Below are 19,397 nucleotides of genomic sequence, written 5' to 3'. Positions count from 1 at the left end.
GTATTTCCATATCTTGTCCATAAAGGTGGTTACATATGTTTTAGTATATCCGAATCTCTCTATCGTCTGCCAAGCCGCGCCTGTGACGCACGTTGGTGGAGGATTCCGGATTCACGTACTGGCTCCTTGTGCCTGCCTCCCGCACTCACTCGATGTCAAAACCACTTTACCCCACCATCACGGGGACAATTCTATGTATAATTTCGCCGACAAAACACAGCTAGCGGGACTTCACGATCGTGAGTAGGTTTGCCCAAAACACAAAGGGTTTTACCCTACGACGCCTCGGCCCTCAATAAAAGGGTTGCTTCCTTTCGTCTTCTTCCTCCTTTCCTTTTACTTATCCCTTCAGATAACCAGGACACAACGACATTGGAGTATCCTACTACTTCAATTAACTTTGAGCTTTTCAATAATCTTCACAAAATCCAATCACCCCCAAAAACAACAAATATGCCCAAAATTCGCGAGCATATCCATAGTTCGTCGCCCTCACCCACTCCGTACTCTCATGTGTACTAACTGCCTCACTTCGCAGAGCTCAAGGAGCTCATCAAGGCTGCCAGCCACAAGTCCGGGAAGTCCATCAAGAAGGTCGTCAAGAAGGGTGGGGACAAGCTTGCCTTGTTCAAGACCGACAAAGAAGTTGAACGCCCAGCTATGGTAATCGGCCAACCGATGAATGTCGTGCATGTGGCCGGAGCTGGCCTTGCGGCCGCGGTCCCCATGCCATGGGTGTCCAACCCCCGTATCCAGCCAGCGTATGTGTTGTCTCCTGTCTCCTGCTGGTTGGCTCGTGATGAGTAGATGCTGATGTGTCTAGCTCGCCCATGAATGCTGTCAATGTTCGCCCCATGACGCTGCTGGAGCGTACCGATGTCAATAATGTCCCGCAGGATGTGATCAACGTTGTCAAGAAGTCCTCTGTCGAGAGTGTCGAACACGATCCCAAGGTCGCGGACGACATCCAGCCTTCTCCCAAAAAGACTGAAGTCAAGGAGGTTATCGTGGGTACCGACGATGGTCTCATCAAGAATACCAACAACTATCCCGCTAAGCTCGTCGACAAGAAGGATCACGATGGGGATAATGTGAACCACCAAGATCCCGACCAGGCCACCAACAATCAAGATGCGAATAACCTCAACGTTCCCGCCCTCATCTACCAACATTACATCCACACGGATGTGGGAGATCAGCCGGCCCCGGGTACGCAGGGCATCAGCTGTGTCGCCGGCATGTCAACGGAGTAATTGGGGTCAGAAAATCACGTTCATCGGTCAGGACCTTTTTCATTTGTATCTTCCGGCCTCCGCGCGCGCAAGATAGCAAATAATAAACATTCTTGCCCGAAACTTGAAACTGTGCAAATCTTTATGCAACTCTCAATGTGAATCTCAGTGAATCTCAATGTGTATATCGGTAAATCTCTGTGTAAATCTCTATTCGGTCGATCCCACAGGCCATGAAAATGTCCGATTACTTGCTTCCTCCGGTACGTCAAAAGCAATTCTGCAGTCGTAGTACACAGAACCTCACTCGTGTCTTCGATTCTCGCTCGCTTTGGCAGGGATTCGGGATGTGCACGATTAAGCGAAACGGAACAAAAGGTTCCCGCTCACGGCGAAGCCCGCGCGCAGTGCACATACGCACGAATGGTGGAGACGAACGACGGTGCTGGTGCTGGTGCTGGTGGTAGTCGTAGTCGTATCGGGAGCCAGCAACGATGGCAGACGCTGCTTTACTCCTTCCTACTCCTCCCAACTCCTCACCGTCCAGCAGTCCAGCACACACTCGCCATCACGCCAACCGCGCCCGCCACGCCAGGCCACCTCCCATCCCTCGAATCTCTTATTCCTCGAATCCAGCTGCGAAGGTCTTCGCGTACAGCGAGCCCCACTATCGTAGAGTTCGCGCCTCCCTCCCCGTCCGTCCCGTGCGATGCTGACACTGATGCTGACATCGATGCCACAGGTACGGGGCCGAGGAATCCGATACCGGCACAACCGACTTCCTTGCGAGATGATAGCCCTTCGTCGTATGCTATCACGAGCCGATACACGGTACGGCTATATGGGAGGATTGTGGGTAGCCGACGACGTTCGTGCCGGGTGTGGCAACAACATCGAGACTTGACCGTATCGTGCTCATTACGTGTGTACTGAGGTGCGGGGCTTGGTATGTACTACATACGTACATGTGCAACATTGGGCAACGGCTTACGTGCGGGAAAGCGCTGGGATTGATGGAGCGAACGGTTGAAGCCTGAACTTGGGAAACAACATGGGATCGCAGTGGAAGGCTCCACAAAATGGGAGGGATTCAATGCCCAAGGGAGTCGATGTGAGTGTTCGTTCATCCCATACTGTGCGACGAGAAATATCACATATCAAGTACGGTCACTTAATCGCGCATAATCATCGACGCTCGGGCGATTTTTATTAACGAACACAGCAGATCATCTATTGCTTCAGGTTTCTATCTACGTACCATTCTACCCGCCGCAACCAATCCGCTGCGCCTCGCATACTTCACAGCCAGCACTACGTCGCCCCGAAGCGACCAACCCTCGAACCTAAAATCACGGTGTTTCGGCCTCAAAGGCGACCATCGTCAGGGCTCGGGCTGCCAACCCGGCCGACACCGAAAGGAGATTAGCATATCCGCCCCCGAACGGTAGAACGGAGCGTCCCAGCTGGGTGCAGGGACACGTTACGCGTACCGGGTGCACGTCACAGGGGCGGGAAGGAGTAGGGTCTCTACCGATCGGTGTCGGGGTTTAACGGTAACTCCATACGAGGTGGCGGACGACATGGCGATCGAAGCAGGGCGACGTAGAACGGACCTGAACAGGGAGAGGACGGAGAGGGGACACAGATGCAGACGTGGGCGTGCGAGGGCGGGCCGCGCAAGCGCGCCGGGGGACCGGATGGTCACATTGAGAGAGCCGGGCTTGTGGAGGACGGCGGGCGGGGGGCAGGCGTGCGTCTGGGGGTGGGCCCCGGGGTTCCGGTTTTTACGGTCTTTCTATCGAAGGCTTCATCGCGGTGGTGTCAATGGGGGAGAAAGAGAGAAAAGAGAGGGAAGGGCGTAGGAATGGCGGTCATTTATACACGGATTGGATGCCCTCCGGACTCTGAGCAGTGACCGGAGGTGCCGTGCTAAGAGCGGGGTAAACATCAGCTCAGCAGCCGCATGCAGAAGGTGTTGCAAACCTGCACTGGGCTGTGATAAGAGTTGGCCGTGTGTAGCGAGAGAATGCAAGGAATCACCGGTATGCTCGGGAAAGCCAATCGAGCCGGGAAGTGTTTGTGCAACCGATACTCTGCCGATACGAGGAAAACCTGAAAGTCTTTGTGCAACCTACGGTAACTATATGCGGAAAATCTGAACGATAATGGTACTCTGCCTCTGTCCACCCATCACAGATGTCGTTTGGGCGGAGCGGAAAAGAGGAGGTCGTGCGAAGGGGGAACGCGGTAGAGACAGAGAGAGGGAGATTTTGAAGGACAGAAGTCTCGATGGTGTATTAACTATCTGACGTTATCAAGAAGAGATACACAAAAATAAGCAACAGAAGTGGTTTAGATAGACAAATTTCATTTCCCAATGCCGTACTAGTACGTGTTCCCAGAAGTACAGAGAGATCAAATACAAACAGGCCCGAGACATGAAGAGCGACCATCTACTCTACACCAACCCATGCACAGCGACGCAAAGCAACCGACACTTGAAGGCGACACTACACTGATCGGCAAGTTTGAACTAGATAACCGGCTGGTTATTCAGGTTAGACTAAAAACCTATTATTGATCGTGGGTGAAAATGGCCAGAACAATAGCGGGCGGCACGACAACCAGGGCGATTGCGACGATCCAGAAGACCCACCATCCGATACGACAGCTCACTTTCGAATCCGAAATTGGGGACCGGGCGTGAGGGTGAGCGGGATGGACGTAAACGTCACGCAGGTGAGCGTGGTAAAGATCGTCCGGCAGACGGCGATCATCCTCCGCACCGTGGATCGCCCCCGGACGGGTGTTGAATTGCCTGACGTACTCGTTGTAATTCAGCTCGCTCTGCAGCTGGTAGTTCTGTACGAAGGGCGAGGTGACGCTGGGTGTGGTACCGTACAGCGAGATATTCCGGTGTGAATTTTGCATCTGGGTCAACTGCAGAGACACAGTATTGGCGTCGGTGGTGGATCCCTGCTCGAGATCGTGTTCCTCCCCGTGTGCAGCTGTGCAACTGCCATCATCAACGTCGGATGCGGGATTAACTGGGACTCTCTCGACACCGAGACTCTCCGAGCCGCGATCAAGGCTGCCGTCGTGGATCACTCCAGAATCGCGCATGGCCACGTCGCGAAGCGACATCCATTGTTCGAGGGCGACCTCTTGCATCTCGATAGCCTTGGCTTCTTCACTCTTCCCACTGGTCTCTCCCGGTAGACCCTGTACGCCGTGGGTGCCCGAGTCATGATCACTGCCGTTGAAATCCAAATCGCGTATTATGCCATCGTAGCGTTCGCCAGCCGCCTCCGGTTCCGCAGGGAACACCACTATCTGTTGTGCAGCGGTGGTGTTGTCTTCTGCAACTCCCAGCCCATAGACTCCCTGCAGGCGCAGGACACGCCAGTTATCAGATCCGTGCTCATCTCTGGAACGGTTAACATCGAGCTCAGCCAGACCAACCCGGCCGTTGCCCGCCTCGCCCGACTGCGCGGTCGCGCTCCCCTGCTGCTGGGCAGCGTTGGCGTCCAACGTATCTCCAAGCCGCCTCACTGTGCCGCTGGCGAACAAGCTGGGGATGTATCGTTAGCCTTACATACATCATCGAAGACCAAAGCGGGATGTGGTAGTACGTACCTCCCGAGGATCGCACGGTCACCGGGAGAGATCTGCGAATACTGCTCTGCGGACATCTTGAGTCTTGGGTGACGAGTCTTGAAGGGTGGCTGTGCACGATTGATTAGAACAGGCGTCCGGGGGAGCGAAGGTCAGTGGGAGGTCGTAATAGCGATTGGACAAGGGAGCAGGGGAGATGTCGAGTGTAGCTGGGTTTTAACGAGTAAGATTCAGGGTGGACGAGTACAATGAGCTCTAGAAGGGTGGAGGTAAGAATGTCAGCGCAATCGTGCGGAATGGGTGAATGGGTGAATGGATGGATGGATGGATGGACCGCCGCAGCGTGGATGGGTGCTCAAGGACGGCGGAGAGTGTGAGGGGAAGAAACTGGAAAGATGATGAGAATGAAGATTCAAGAGGAACGTACGATCAAATCCGATTTGTCTGGTGAAGTAAGGAGGAAAACGTGTGGTGTAGCTGTGAAGAATCAGTTGGCCGGAAGATCTAGCAGGAAGAAAATGAGCTGGCTGCAATGTTCTGATTTATCTGATTTCGTATAAAAAACCTCCTTAGAATCACCCCGCTCCGTTGGTGTTAAATCATGGAAATTTCAGCCAGTCAACCTTTGAAAGACTCGGAGAACTTGCGCTTTTCTATTTACAGGAACATGTGATCTCACTCGTCCTTCAAATTGTGTTTGCTTGATGACATCAGAGGAAGGGTGGTTGAAGCTGCCTTGCGGTACGCCAGGAGTGCTCTGGCAGTATCGAGCAGTATCGAGAAATATTACAGCTGAAGCTTGAAGGGACATGTAATCTTACCACCTGCTGTTCCTCACACTACTCCTACCTTCTTGCTTCATGATGAGCCACCCCGGGCGGGAGACTGACGCGACCTGGGTAGCATACCATCCAAACATGAGTAGGTAATCGGGGCTTGATACTTGATATCCTCCGGAAGTTGCGGGAATCCGCGGCATCATCAGTTCATCGGTTTGGGCAGAGACGCAGCCATGATCAGCTTCGATGAAATCTGCGGATAACCAGACACTTCCGCACGACGTCTCAACGTGCGGCTAGAAGGATCTATTCCATCGCGTGGGTAATGGTCTTACCATCCTCACGTAGACACTCAGGAGCAAGAGACATAATCGTGCGACTACCAAAACGAGTGACACGTCGTGCCGCTGGCGAACTGTAGGCAGGAGATATGCGGACAATTCCGCACGATGAGAGGACTACCATCGGAGGTGCGGATGTCGTAGACGCATGCGACGTAGAGAATGTTGAGGATTCACGGATGAAAAGTGGAGGGAACGTGGGTTTTCACGTTGTAGCAGTTCGGGGAACAGAAAGGTAGAGAAACATGGGATTGTCAATTTAACACCTTCAACAGCGGTACATAGCAGCAAGAATCGAGCACACGTAGAGGAGAGAATACCGAAAGTATCCGCAATTTTCATCTTAAAAGCCCATCGAGACACCAGGTAACAGAGACACGATCACAAATTCCTAACCACCCAGTTTTCCATTTTCGATTGCCATTTTCGAGCACGCCGGCTCATTACAGACAACTGAAAGTATCCCAGGCGCCACACAACAGATAGACGATCACAAATTCTTAACCCCCCATTTTCCGTTGCCGATTTCCATTGACTGAGCAAGCCGGCTCCTCAACATCCAAAAGTCTCCTTCGCGAGGGTCACCAGTCCGTACCCGACACGTACGATGGTGCTAACAATGCTGCAGATGCAGGTGCCGAAGGTGCAGGGAGATTCACCGCCGATGTGGGCGTAGCCCTCCTCCGCCATACGAGCCGCCTCTTGTGAACTCCGTCAGCATGATCATCAACGACTGTTGCGCGAAGGTGCAGTGGACATACCCCAGTGACCGATACCAACCGTGAAGATGCCCTCGAAGTCGTCATGACGGGAGTCCCTGCTGGGTAGGTCAGCATACTGTTCCAGTGGGGCTGGTCTCACAAGGTAAAGGGAAAGTGAGCTTACAGCAGGCCGCCCGCAGAAGACACCTCCGAAGAGCTGTCGGATTCGGCGTCCAAGTTGAGGTTTGGCATTTTTCTTCTCGGGTACCAGCTAACGAAGAGAGGAAGAATCGCGGGTGATTGGTGTCGTTGTTGTTGAACAGTGGAGCGGGTTGATGCTGGGGAAGCGCAAGGGGGATGATGGTGGTGGGAGGTGGTTGGTGTTGTTGCTGTTGATCAGAGGAGGGGGATGGTGGAGGGGAAGAGAGGGGGGGATGATGCGACGGTAGAAACAAGCCTCGACGGCCGCTACACGCCTCGACGGCAGAGACACGCCTCGAATGCAGAGAGAAACCTCGACGGCAGAGACACGCCTCGAATGCAGAGAGAAACCTCGACGGCAGAGACACGCCTCGAATGCAGAGAGAAGCCTCGACGGCAGAGACACGCCTCGACGGCAAAGACAAACCTGGATGGCAAAAACTGGCCTCGACGGCAGAAGCAGGCCTCAACGGTAGAGACAAGCCTCGACGGTAGAGACAGGCCTCGACTGCACAGACGAGCCTCGGCGGCAAAGACAGACCTCGACGGCAGAGACGAGCCTCGACGGTAGAGACACCAGCAGTCACAACGCTACGGCAATTAAATTCTACGCACCGAGTTAGGTTTTACCCGCAGGTTTTCGCCGCCCACGCTTCATTTCTCTCCCTCTCCCTCCTTTATAAACCACCATCAACCTCCCCTCTTTCCTTTCACTTTCTACCCTACTCCACCATCAACATCCTCTTTCTACCCCTTCCTCTTCATTACCCCAACGTCAACCAGACGATAACTTCTCAATGCTCGACACAACTAAAAACCTTTTGACGCATACAACCTGACCGCCGGCGAAACGTGCAGGAAGATTTCCGGGACCGATCGCCCGGCGCGCAAGAAGGCGCGCAAGGCCCGGGACAGCACGGATCCAGAGTCGGAGAGCGACTCCGGATCCGTGCCGAAGGGTGGCAAGAAGGCCTTGGCCATCAAGCTGCTCAAGATGGAACGGGAGCTGGAATGATGAAGAAGCGGTTCCAGAATGAATACGGAGTCAATCATGACTCTGTCGCTTCCGAGTAACGGAGGAGAGGCGAATCTTCTTACACAGCTACGCTTTTTAGACATGTGGGTCACAACCTCCTCCACCCCCACCCCGCCCGGCGCACTCACCCCATGCCAGTGATCATCACTGACTGCCTCGATAAGCCAATGAGATTTACCCAGGAGGGAGAAGATGAAGGTGCTTGGTCACGCGAAAAGAGCATGGCGCCCAGTGCTGGGGCGGAGAAGAAGAAGGCGATGAAGACGGGGGGAGGTAGTAGTTGGGGACGAGGTAGAGGTGGAAAAGGTGGAGGATAAGGAAGAGGGAGTGGCTTAAAGCTGAAGAAGTTGTTATTTTGTTGTCTACTAGATGCGTTCAACATTCAGCTTCGAGCATAAAAGACGGGGAGGAAGACGTGGTCAGGTGACAGATGCCGAGGATGAAGAGTTTTTGAGCTGAAGGAGTTGTTATTGTTCTGGCTTTCAGTTTATCGCAGATAACTGCATCCTCAATAACTTTGTAAGCTTTCGAGCTCGTCGTGACCATAGTATGCTCGTAGCCTGCCAATGTTCTTCACAGTCTAGTCCATTCTCGTCCGTACCGACGGTTTCACCTGCAGGGTTTCGTTTCCCTGTGCGATGCTGCTCGCCTATGCTCGCTTTGGAAGCAGAAACGGCTGAAGAGCCATTTGTGCAGATTCACGTACGAAATCCCAATTATCCACTCCTGAACAGTTTTCGAATGTTTCCAACACTCGTGCAGATATCTCTTGCGACAACCCGAACGAAACACAGTTATCGATTCTCACTCGCAGATCCCGGCCGGACACGGGTCCGTGACCGATGGTTACACAATATTGCCAGAACCCGGTCCCGGTAGCCACGCAGCACCCCAGTGAGTACCCCAGCCACTGATCCCTCTTTGTCGCTAATCGTCAGTCTGTATCTTACAGTGTCGCCCACATGGCCAAATAATTACCGATGAGGATTTCCCCAACACTCCGTCCAACCCGAGGACAACCGACACGGGTATTCGGCAGACCGTTTACGTTCCGGCTAGGTGGGCACGCGGCGTAGGGTGTCGTTTGATGGTGCTGTCTCTCGATATTCCCGACGATCATGACATCCCTGCTGCTAGTCGGCAGCCGCGCGGCGTCGCGGACACTCTTCCAGGCCACAGCGGCAGTTCGATTACGCTACTCGATCCCGCTCGCCAATGCACTCGCGGCTAATGGACCCGAATCCCTCACCGGTCCGAATATGGTCTACCTCAGTAGACGCGATCCGTGCTAGGCTGGCCGAATCCGACCCGACCTTATCAGGTGTGCTATTCGCGCCCTTCGCGGTTCCGTCAGTTTGTGCCTGGCAGCTGTGGCCCAGACTCCCATATGCGCATGTGAGACCACCAACACCGCGATGTGCAATCTACGCATTCGCAACTGCCGTTTCCTAACCACCTTGTGCTGCAGATCCACAGTCGCTGGTGTCGGCTGGATGCATGGTAACCCGCCCATCCGCGCTTTAGCCTAAAGCGAGGGATCCAATTGACGCCGAACAAGCTCCCGAGACGCCAGCTCCATTCACATTGGATACGCGAAGAACTGTTGGCACCACGCTACGAGGGGCTAAGAGGTGAGATCCGAAGCGGCAAGAGGCCCGACCCGCTGCTGAGGCAGGGCTAGGATATGGATGAGAGGCTGGTGTGGAGGCGGATGTCGGTTACTGCACTCACCCCGGAAGCTGGGAGGATCGAATAAGACTCAGGTGCTAGGTGGAATCCTATATAAGTTGCGGCTTGTTCGCAATGTTCTCGCGTCCAGATATCCGTGCGAAGAAGATTAAAAGTCATGTCCAACAATTCCGATATCGAGGTCGACCCCAAAGTTGTGAGTTCACTCGGCCTATAACACCTATCCCCGCTTTGCTCATCTGGTTATTCAGCTTGCGAATGACGACGAAGACTACGAATCCGCCGGCTACAATACGAGCACCCAGAGTTTAAGCTCGTCGATCAACGCCTTCGTCTTCGAGAACGGTCGTCGCTACCACGTCTACTACGGCGCCGAGAAGAACCTCCTTCCCAACGATGAAACAGAACAAGATCGACTGGACATGCACCATGAGATGATGCTTCTCCTGCTGGGGGGAAGTCTTCACAAGGCGCCGTTGAATAATCCGCAGAAGATACTGGATGTGGGAACGGGTACCGGAGTTTGGGCTATCGATATGGCGGATAGGTATCCGTCTGCTTGGGTTACCGGGAGTGATCTGAGTCCCATTCAACCAAATTGGGTGCCCCCGAACTGCAACTTTGAAGTCGATGATGCGGAGAAGGATTGGACGCACGCGGAGGTAAGTCATAAGGTGTGACTCGTTCATACTACCAGGAGATGTTAACATGGGGTTCATAGGACACGTTCGACTACGTTCACGCTCGCAACCTCGCGCAGTCCATCACCGACTGGCCAAAACTCACGTCCGAAATGTTCCGCTGTACCAAGCCGGGCGGATACATCGAGCTAGCAGAGCTTGGCTGCGAGCTCTACAGCGATGACGGCACACTCGCCCCTGACAACGCGTTCAAACGTTCCTACGACCTCGTCAATGCGGAAGCTTTACCACGTATCGGCCGCCACGGAGCGAGATTGGAGCGTATGGCCGCGTTCCTCAAAATGGCCGGCTGTGTGGATATCACGACGTCTACATACAAGCAGCCGTACGGACTGTGGCCGAGGGATCCGCGTCAGAAGCAGATTGGTGCAATTGCAATGTTGGCGATGGAAACTGGTATCGAGGCCTACGTTATGGCTGCGGCTACCAGGATTATGGGTATGGAGGCGGAGGAGGCGCAGAAGCTGTGTGCTGAGGCGTGGAAGAGTTGTAAGAACAAGAATCATCATGTTTACACAAACTTGTACGTTCACCTCCATTGTCGTCGGACTTACAGTGGTGCATGCTGATCATTGGGGTTGTCTAGCTACGTCGTGTACGGCAAGAAGCCGATGGACTGATTGGAAAGGAGTTTCGTATGCTCGGGTTTCGAACATTTGTTTTCGTTACGCATTCGGGCGATTAGGGGATGAACGAGTTTGTACTGCATAGGTTGCGCTCTTCTCTCAAAATCTCATACCCATAGGCTCTGTAGGGAAATGCAGGAGCTTTTCACCCGAACAATCGCCGAGCGACAATGAGGACATTCCCGGAGTTCCCTCTATCGTGAAGATATGAGATAGGTAGACCAGACACAGGCATCCATCGCCATTATAGTGAAGGTCAATGAGGTGCACAATAGTCCTCTTCCACGATTAAATATTTTGGTGCATTCCGTTCGGAACAGTACCGCAGTAAGGTGGGACGCGACACACTGCCAACTCTGGTACAGGTACAGCGGAAAATTGTCGCATAATCCGTGGAGCATGTCAACAGAATGATATGTCTTAATTCACGTGGTATCCTCTTACGTCAGCAAAATCGTGCTTTTGAAGGGAAACCCCTGATAATTCGAGAATACAATGGGCTGCTGACTACTCCCAAGCCTCAACGGTGTTGCATTGCCAAGCAGCGCGCAGAGTTGCGCCCTCCCACTTCCTCCTTCTCCACCATCAACATCCTCTCTCTTCCTATCTTTCTTCGTCCTTCCCGTAAACATCCGCTCTCTCTCTCTCTTTCTTCTTGCTACAGTGCTACTACAGCATTGATTTGCTCTTTCAACAACTCCCTTCCACAACACTTCTCCACCATTCCCGGTGGTCGGGCCTGCGCCGGCTGGCTCACAAATCCAGCCGCATCAGTGCTCGCCGGCCCGCAAATCCACACAAATCATTGCTCGCTGAGTGATTGACTTGGTGCCATTCCCGGTATGAAACCCTTTCTATTAATGGGTGAAGCTCGTACTAACTACAGCAGGTGTCACCGAAGCATTGAATAACGACGAATGGAAGGAAAATATTGACCTCGGTATGTTGCAAAATCTATCTCACATATGTCGGCACAGATGACTGAGTCATTGCAGGTGTCGACGCCTGCCGTGACGACAACGGTAAGCCGTGCGCTCAGCTTTCCGTTCGCGCCGCCGAGAAGCAGATTCTGAAGAACGCTCTGAAGACCACTCTATTTGCAAGTGCGAATAAGGAAGTGGTGAGTTTTCTTTCCGTCCTTCATCTAAAGATCTGGAATATGGGCACTGACAATGGCCAGGCGAATAGATCTTCTGGTTGCCAGAACAGCGCGCACCAGATCCATCTCCCGCAGTTTTGCGGGAGGGGGGGGGGGGGGGGGGGGGGGGGGGGGGGGGGGGGGGGGGGGGGGGGGGGGGGGTCAATTAGACTCCGATGAAGAGGACTTCGAGGAGTACCCAGAGAAACTCTCTGGGTCAACTTTGATGACGGGGACTCCGAGGATGAAGAGCTTAATGCTCATTGATCCCCCCGGCCAACCGTCCCGACGGTTAGGCCTTTCTTTCCTGGCGGAATCGTTTCCGCTAGGAAATTACAAGTCCATCACCGCTATACGGTGATGGACATGCCAGTCAGAAGCACGGCTCAAAAGGACGAATACGTCTGGCGCATCTGGCAGTGGGACCTACGCCGTCAAGAGGTCGAGCCGCTGCTCATGAAGATTGTCGACTATGTTGGCAACGTGGGACTGGACGCGCGACACCAAAGACACACGAAGGGATATCTGCTGTATCTCCTGATGGACGTCATTCCTAGGGCTGCGCGGCACGCTGACCCACATAACTTCGACTACGAGGCGGCAGCAAGGACGATATCGGGCAATTAGACGACCGACATAACTTCGCTTATGAGGCGACAGCAAGGAGGAGTCCAAAAGCTCTGGTGCTGGCCGCTGGCAGGGACGGAGGGTTTCTGATGGATTTCGGGCGTTTGTTTTTTGTTCTGTTTTTTCTATTTTTTCTTGTGTTTCGTTCTTCTTTCTTTCAATTTTATCGCAGATATCTGCATCCTCAATTACTATGTATCTTATCAAGCTCGTCGCGACGCCATAACTTTACTACTCTTTCTACCTTCCCCATATACGGTGTAACATGTGACTTAGTTACCTGTGCCCGCTCTCTCTTGATTCCTTCGGCGGCTATCGGAGATCTCGCCTCTGTGAGTCTACAACTCTGGGTAGATATACAAGTTGCCTAAGGTAGGTGTCAAAGGCAACTCCCGGTCTTTAGTACCCAGTCTCAGTTGCGGTGCCGACAAGCGTAAGTATCAGCCGGCGTCTTTGTGTAGGTAGTGGCGTCGCCATCGCCATGAGCATCGTCGCATCAGTCGGGTCTTCTTTCAAACACACAATCTCACGTGAAGCCTGCCCCTAATTCTCCGATTCTCAGAAGGTAGACATCAACTCCGACACTTCGCCGGGGCGAAAGGCCACGCCGCGGCTTCGCAAGTGCCAGCATCCAGATTGCGAATGCTATTCTCTAGGTGTGTGAAGGCCCTGAGGGCGTTGCGATGCAGTGTTCTACACAGCGCTCACTGGTCACAGTATCTGCAGTAGTCCACTAGATGGTTATCTGTACCAACTGGATCACTCACGGCACAGTAACAGTAACACGGAAAAGAGACTTTGGTGTAAGGTCTCCCCTGGAGACTTGTAAAGCTGTCACGTGCGTCTTCCTAGGCTGTAACGTGCGTATTCCCTCCTCTCCTCCCCCGTGCAGGTATCTCCCGAGTCCTGCGGCGGCTGTCGGAGATCTCGCCTCCGCACTCTGGGTAGTGTTGTGATGATGAAGTCAATCAAACGAACGAAATGTGAATGATGAAAAAGATGATGTAGATAGTCATTAGCTACGGACAGAGACTCTATACTCTGCTAGCGCTATACAGCAATTCGTGTGCAACACGAGCGACAGCGTCATAATATCACGAACTTCCGTGTACCGCTTCATGCGAGATCACTCGGACTTCCCTTATCCGTTCTCACACGGAGGTGGCGAGCGGCGCCGAGCGGCCTCTATCCGAGGCACCTTCGCGCCTATGTATTTTGCTCTGGCTACGAGACACTGTACACTACTTCATTATACCACTTTTCTTAACAGACAGGCTGTGCATGCGAGCGAGTGACAGCACATGCACATGCGTTGTCGCCAAAGGGTGACAGATATAAAGAAAACTCGCATATGGTGGAATCAAAGGCCATTTCCGGAGTACAGCATGGCCAGCTCACGATGCGGCAGGTGCCGTCAAGCGTACATATCAGCTGGCGTCTCTAGCCAAAGGTTGGCATCGTCCCCGCCGTTGTAGTGGTCATCGTCGAACCTTCTTCCGCGAGCATACTGCCATGATCTACTGTCCGCTTGCCTCCGATTCTCCGATTCTCCGAAGGGAGGTAGACCTTAGACGTTATATCGGTCTCCGAGCGTGAAGAAAGCCACGCCGGAGCTTCTCAAGTGCCAACTTTCAAGTAGTGCATAATACCACCCAGGTTTATAGACTGCAGAGGGCAATACTATCAAGCTCCTTCTACACAAAGGTCAGTTTTCTGAAGTAATCTGTAGATATCTGCACCAACTGGATCACACACCACCGAGACATGGAAATGGCACTTGGACGTACGGCCACCTCCGGGAGTGGGTAATTATCGGCGACGTAGCCCGTTCCTGCCGTTGTACGAATCACAGCCACTACCAGATGTCCGTATTTATTTGATTCCAGTCTCGTATACAATCTTCTCAGCTAAGCTATATCCTCTCCTCACCAGTCATCAGCGTACGAACTCTGACTAAGTACCTATGGGGATCAAAGGGATGGAACTTGGAAGGGACTTCACAAGCCCCAACCTATAACTCCACTGCCCCAGTGCGGCTAGTTGGTTTGTGCCGCCGTACCGGAGGTGTTTTCCGCCCAGTAATTCGACGCCGCGCACTCCGCCCAATCCCGACCCATCCTCACCCATTTTCCAGCGTAAACGGTAATAAGGCTGTTGTTGAGGGTCTTGATGGCAGTGATGATATTCGAGCTGGCGGTTGCTGTTTCTTGACCGGGATCGGGTTGGATTTGGCGATACGAATGATTGCTGACCGAGAGGGCGGAAAACATGCCGCGACTTCTCTACTTCTTAAGTGGTGAAGAATATTGCCCGGCTCTGCAGCGTGTGGCGAGCGATGCACTCAAGACCTAGCTGATCTGCATAAAGGTCAGTTTGTCTGCAGTAGACTGTACATATTTGCACATTGAATCACACACCACAGCGAAATGGAACTCGGATTCAGACGTGCAGTCGCGGGGACCCGGCTCCCCTGGAGACCTGTAAGGCATAATCGTGCGGCTCCGCAGCCATTTGCCGCTCTTCATGCTGCGGCGGCCGGAGAAGGCGCCTCTGGGTGATAGGCAGGTTGCTTTTGGAAAGTATCAAAGGCCACTCCCGGAAGGTATCAAAGGCCACGCCCGGATTTCAGTATCCAGACAGTGTTACGTGCTGCCAGGCGTGCTAGTGCATATCAGTTGGCTTCTCTAGCCCTGGGTACTCTTTGCCATCTTCGTAGTCGATTCCCCCTGACAGCGCAAGGCGCCATTGGCGGCTTGCCTCCGATTTTCCGAGCCTCCGATGGTAGCCGTCATCCTTCTCCAGTGCCAACTTCTAATTCGTGTATGATGTCGTGCAGGTCTATAGACCGAAGAGGGAGATACGAGCAAGTTCTTCTACACAGACTCACGGAGTTCAGCTTCTCTGTAGGAGATAATTACCCATCTGCACCAACTGAATCACTTACCACAATAACACAGAAATGGGAGTCCGACGCACGGTCCCCGGGTCCCCTGACGATGTGTAGGCAGTAAGGCTTCAACGTACGGCCTCTCAGCTAGTTCTCACTCCTGCTGTTGCGGAGGCCGGAGATCTCGCCACCAGGTTGATCGACATCAGGAAAGAAAAAAGATCCGTTGGGTGCGTGTAAGCGGCACTGACTCTGGTAACGCTGGGAACGTCTAACTTATCAATGGGGCGGGAAAAACAGGGCTGGAATGTACCATGTAAAACACTATCGGGCTACGAGCCTACTATAGATATGTTCTATGCCACTGGGCAAAATTATTCTTCTTTAGATGGGCCGGCGCAACTATAGATGGACCGGCCCGTGTATAGGTGGGTCGGATCTCACAACAGGCCGGACCATGGATAGATTTTTTCCGGCTCCTTGGCTGGCCCAGGAGCCAGATATCTCACCATGGGCCAGACTATCCATAGAATTCTGCCTAAGTAGGCTGGCCCAGGAATAGAATTGCATGCTGAAACCGAAACCGGCTAGGTAGTAATATTACGGGCTCGAGATCACCAGCACCACCACCACCACCACCACCACCATCACCACCACTGCTGGCTGTACAGTTACGGTACCACTTTGGCGACTGCATTCGGTAGTACCAATCCCCATCACCCATCATCATTGGAGCCGACGCAGAGATAATCTCTGAGTCCTCCTCGGAGTCCTCATCATCGGAGTCTGATTAACCCCCCCGCCCCCCTCCCAAGTGGGGAGACTTGGGGCGGTACCTTTCGGGAGGGAATGAGACGAAGTGGATGGTAGAGTAGAAGTGTAGGAAGAAGCGGGAGGTGGGAAGAGGATGTTGGTGGTGGAGTATGAAGAAGCGGTATGTAGAAAGAGGATGGTGGTGGATTATAAAGGAAAGAGAGGGAAAGAGAGGAAGGGTGGGCGGCTAAACCCTGCGGGTGAAACACTGCGTGATGCGCGGAATTAAATTGGCGTAGCCACGTTACTGAGGCTTGTGAGAGAGAGATCTTCAATTACTGAGGCTTGTCGCTGTCTTCAAGGCTTGCGTTGTGACTCGCTCTTTGTGCAATCACCCGTAAGGCGCTGCCCGAGAATCGAGGCACCTATTATCTACGTAGTCCGGAGGGACCAGAGCTGTTAATTCAATCCCACTCCGTTCATATGTTTCGGGGGACAGGATCGAAGCAATCCGCCCTGTTTTTACTCTGGCTGGACTGAGCTTTCTCTCCTGTGATACACATCGCCTTACGATTTTTTCCCCTTCAGTAGTTATACCAGTATTGGCAGTCGCTGTAATTAGTCGGCTGCAATGCGTGTCTTCCTACCTACGTTACAGTTGAACTTCTTTTTCGAACATCAAAATATTCAGCTCAGTTGAAAATACACACAACAGGAAGAAAAAAAAATCCGTTGGGTGCGTGTAGGCAGTCCTGACTCTAGTAACGCTGGGAATGTCCCGGAGCCATTGCATAGAGTGAATGCCTACATTTCTAGTATAAACGACCAATCACCAGTCATTTCCAGACATGAACGAGAAACAACAGCACAGGCTCCTCTTCAAGGCCAGCGTGATACAGGGGAAGGATATGGTATCTGTCAGATTATGGGACGTCCGGAGATGACGATGTCCCTAGTGTACTCTAGTGGAGTATCTGAGCTCGGGAGACGGTCGACAGGCGACGGAACCCCGACCTCATGAAGAGATCGATGCAGAGATTTCCTGGTTTATGAAGACTGTATGGAGAGAGCTCGCAGCTCACGATGTTGCTGCTGTATCAAATACTATTGATATGTTTATCTACCTCTTGTATCTAACAGTATCCGCGGTGGTGCCAGCCGCGTGAGAAGCAGTCGGAATGGACGATCGGTGAGTAGCAGTATTGAGAGAGGAGACAGTATGTAGGGAGGAGACGTTATAGAGGGTGGCGATATCGAGGGTGGCGGTGCCGAGGGAGGAGGCGGTATCGAGGCAGGAGGCGGTATCAGTGGGTATTTCTGGTACGACGAGTAGCAGTAGGTGACAGGGCATTCGCAGCGGATCTAGGAGAGTAAGGAGCAGTGTCAGTAGTGTTCGTTCCTTTGAGAATCTTGCGATTTTTGTCGTTGCTAGGCGAACAGTGCCTCTTGCCCACCGCGACAGCCGACATAGCCCCTGGGGAGCGAGGGCAAAGTGGGGAGCGAGGGCAAAGTGGGGAACGTGGGCAAAGTGCTCTGAAAGTTCGAAGCGAGCACGAGATCTTTTGCTCGATCTGGTCCCTGCGCGTGAGGTCCCTGGAGAGAGGGATTCCGTGCTAGCGCGCAAAAGTACGAAGCTGTTTGCCGGCCATTAGAGAGATGTAATCCTTGTCTACTTCGTTATCCCTGCTGTCCTCTTCATCGTTTTCTTACTGTCGACGGCGATCTGCACGTCGTCTTCGGTAAGAGGACTGGTCGGAAAACCAACAGCGAGTCCTACACGATGTCAGTCACTGTTTTCGAGATACAGGTTGCACCCCATGGATCAGGATATACCTACTTTAACGTTGGGCTCGGGCACCGTGGTGCCGCCCACGACCGACGGACTCCTCTCGGACCTGTCCATACCGATGGGGCAGTTCTTTCGCTTCTGAGGGTTCATGAACCCATCGAAGTTGGTACCCTGCGTCGAATCTGAACCGATCACGGGTGAGTTGTAGGACGAAGGCGACTCGGCGAGGACGTTGTACAGGCGCCGGAACTAGTCTTATGGTTGTGCCGTCCTTTCACCGATCGTCTAGTTGACGTTGAGGTAATTGAGAGGGAGAGGTAATTGAGAGGGAGAGGTAAAAAGTGGAAGTTGATGAGGAAGTAGTGAGAAAGGAGAGAGAGAGAGAGGAAGTGGATGGTGGATGATAAAGGAGGGAAAGGAAGCTGGTGGCAAGGGGTGCGGCGGAATTTTCAGGGTAAAACCCACTACGGTGCTTGATATTGAATCGCCGTAGCGTCATGACTGCTTGTGTCGCTGCAGTCTATGCTCGTCGCTGCTTTCGAGGCATGCTTCTGCCGTCGAGGCTAGCGTCATCTCGCGCACATCGAGTGATCTGTTCGCCGATGAGCGGTGCAGGGATCCGATCCTGGAGTTCCCAGGGCAGAAGGAGCAGTGAGGCGAAGCATCGGGTGCAAAGCAAGAGACCTCAGCAGAGTACAGAGTCTTCCGTCTGTGCACGGACGTGAGGAGCCACCACATACGATTGTCTGTTCTTGGTGCGAAACATATGTCGGCCCAATTCCCTTTGTCATCTGTAACCTGTTTGGTAGACCGCGGCGCCACATGTTGCAGGCCGGTCAGGGTGGGCAGGAAAAGAGTACGATGGTTCGCCAGAGTCTTGAAACACTGCATGCAAAACATACTGAATATCTCTCTCTCTATACGCGGCGCGCAGATTCTTAGTATTCGGTCATGAAACAACGCACACACATCACTTTGTCAACCGGTACTCTGTTCCCGCGTGACAGCCTATGTTTCTGGGTAGCTGGTAGTGACCTCGTTACATTGTGTGACGTACGTACAACGTAGACGATTAATTGCTGAGTGCAGTTACGGCATTGAATTTGCTACGCCTCTATCACTGTGGATGAAGCCTGAAGGCAACATCTTGCCATACTCTCTACAGAGGACGGACTCTATCTTACTTGCGCATCTTCTTGGACGCCTAGGTTTTCTCTCAACTGCGTCATGTCGTCTCGTTTGAGGGAACCAGTCTGTCAAGGACGAGGCAGGGCGAATCAAG

The 19,397-nt window shown here is 53.0% G+C and overlaps 4 protein-coding genes across 4 annotated transcripts; 2 read left to right on the top strand and 2 right to left on the bottom strand.

Moving 5' to 3' along the window:
- Positions 1–453: 453 nt before the first annotated feature.
- On the top strand, positions 454–1,253 carry BZA05DRAFT_447926 (uncharacterized protein; the record flags this gene model as incomplete). Its single annotated transcript, XM_051487206.1, has 3 exons — positions 454–481; positions 539–761; positions 824–1,253. 3 exons carry the CDS (start codon positions 454–456, stop codon positions 1,251–1,253), a joined length of 681 nt encoding a protein of 226 aa, XP_051336297.1.
- Positions 1,254–3,806: 2,553 nt separating this feature from the next.
- On the bottom strand, positions 3,807–4,924 carry BZA05DRAFT_459105 (uncharacterized protein; the record flags this gene model as incomplete). Its single annotated transcript, XM_051487627.1, has 2 exons — positions 3,807–4,803; positions 4,869–4,924. 2 exons carry the CDS (start codon positions 4,922–4,924, stop codon positions 3,807–3,809), a joined length of 1,053 nt encoding a protein of 350 aa, XP_051336296.1.
- A 4,789-nt stretch (positions 4,925–9,713) lies between these two features.
- On the top strand, positions 9,714–10,984 carry BZA05DRAFT_438588 (S-adenosyl-L-methionine-dependent methyltransferase). Its single transcript, XM_051486502.1, has 4 exons — positions 9,714–9,790; positions 9,846–10,256; positions 10,316–10,818; positions 10,882–10,984. Exons 1-4 carry the CDS (start codon positions 9,752–9,754, stop codon positions 10,913–10,915), a joined length of 987 nt encoding a protein of 328 aa, XP_051336295.1. The 5' UTR covers positions 9,714–9,751; the 3' UTR covers positions 10,916–10,984.
- A 6,770-nt stretch (positions 10,985–17,754) lies between these two features.
- BZA05DRAFT_459103 (uncharacterized protein) lies at positions 17,755–18,906 on the bottom strand (the record flags this gene model as incomplete). The annotated part of the gene is made up of 4 exons (XM_051487626.1): positions 17,755–17,960; positions 18,037–18,099; positions 18,160–18,364; positions 18,856–18,906. The coding sequence occupies 4 exons, from the start codon at positions 18,904–18,906 to the stop codon at positions 17,755–17,757; spliced, it is 525 nt and encodes a 174-aa protein (XP_051336294.1).
- Between the last annotated feature and the right edge of the window lie 491 nt (positions 18,907–19,397).

Source organism: Tricharina praecox (genome assembly GCF_024521635.1).
Source record: "Tricharina praecox strain CBS 144465 chromosome Unknown BZA05scaffold_27, whole genome shotgun sequence".
In the NCBI taxonomy this organism is placed as follows: Eukaryota; Fungi; Ascomycota; class Pezizomycetes; order Pezizales; family Pyronemataceae; genus Tricharina; species Tricharina praecox.
The sequence above is the reverse complement of the archived record's forward strand: the minus strand, read 5'-3'. Positions and strand labels throughout refer to the sequence as shown.

What these genes read in the sequence shown, in the direction of transcription:
- BZA05DRAFT_438588 (XM_051486502.1), top strand. Translation starts at nt 9,752, where the DNA reads ATGTCCAACAATTCCGATATCGAGGTCGACCCCAAAGTT. An exon ending in TCGAGGTCGACCCCAAAGTT is followed by an intron (nt 9,791 to 9,845) that starts GTGAGTTCACTC and finishes CTGGTTATTCAG; the next exon opens with CTTGCGAATGACGACGAAGA. An exon ending in AGGATTGGACGCACGCGGAG is followed by an intron (nt 10,257 to 10,315) that starts GTAAGTCATAAG and finishes TGGGGTTCATAG; the next exon opens with GACACGTTCGACTACGTTCA.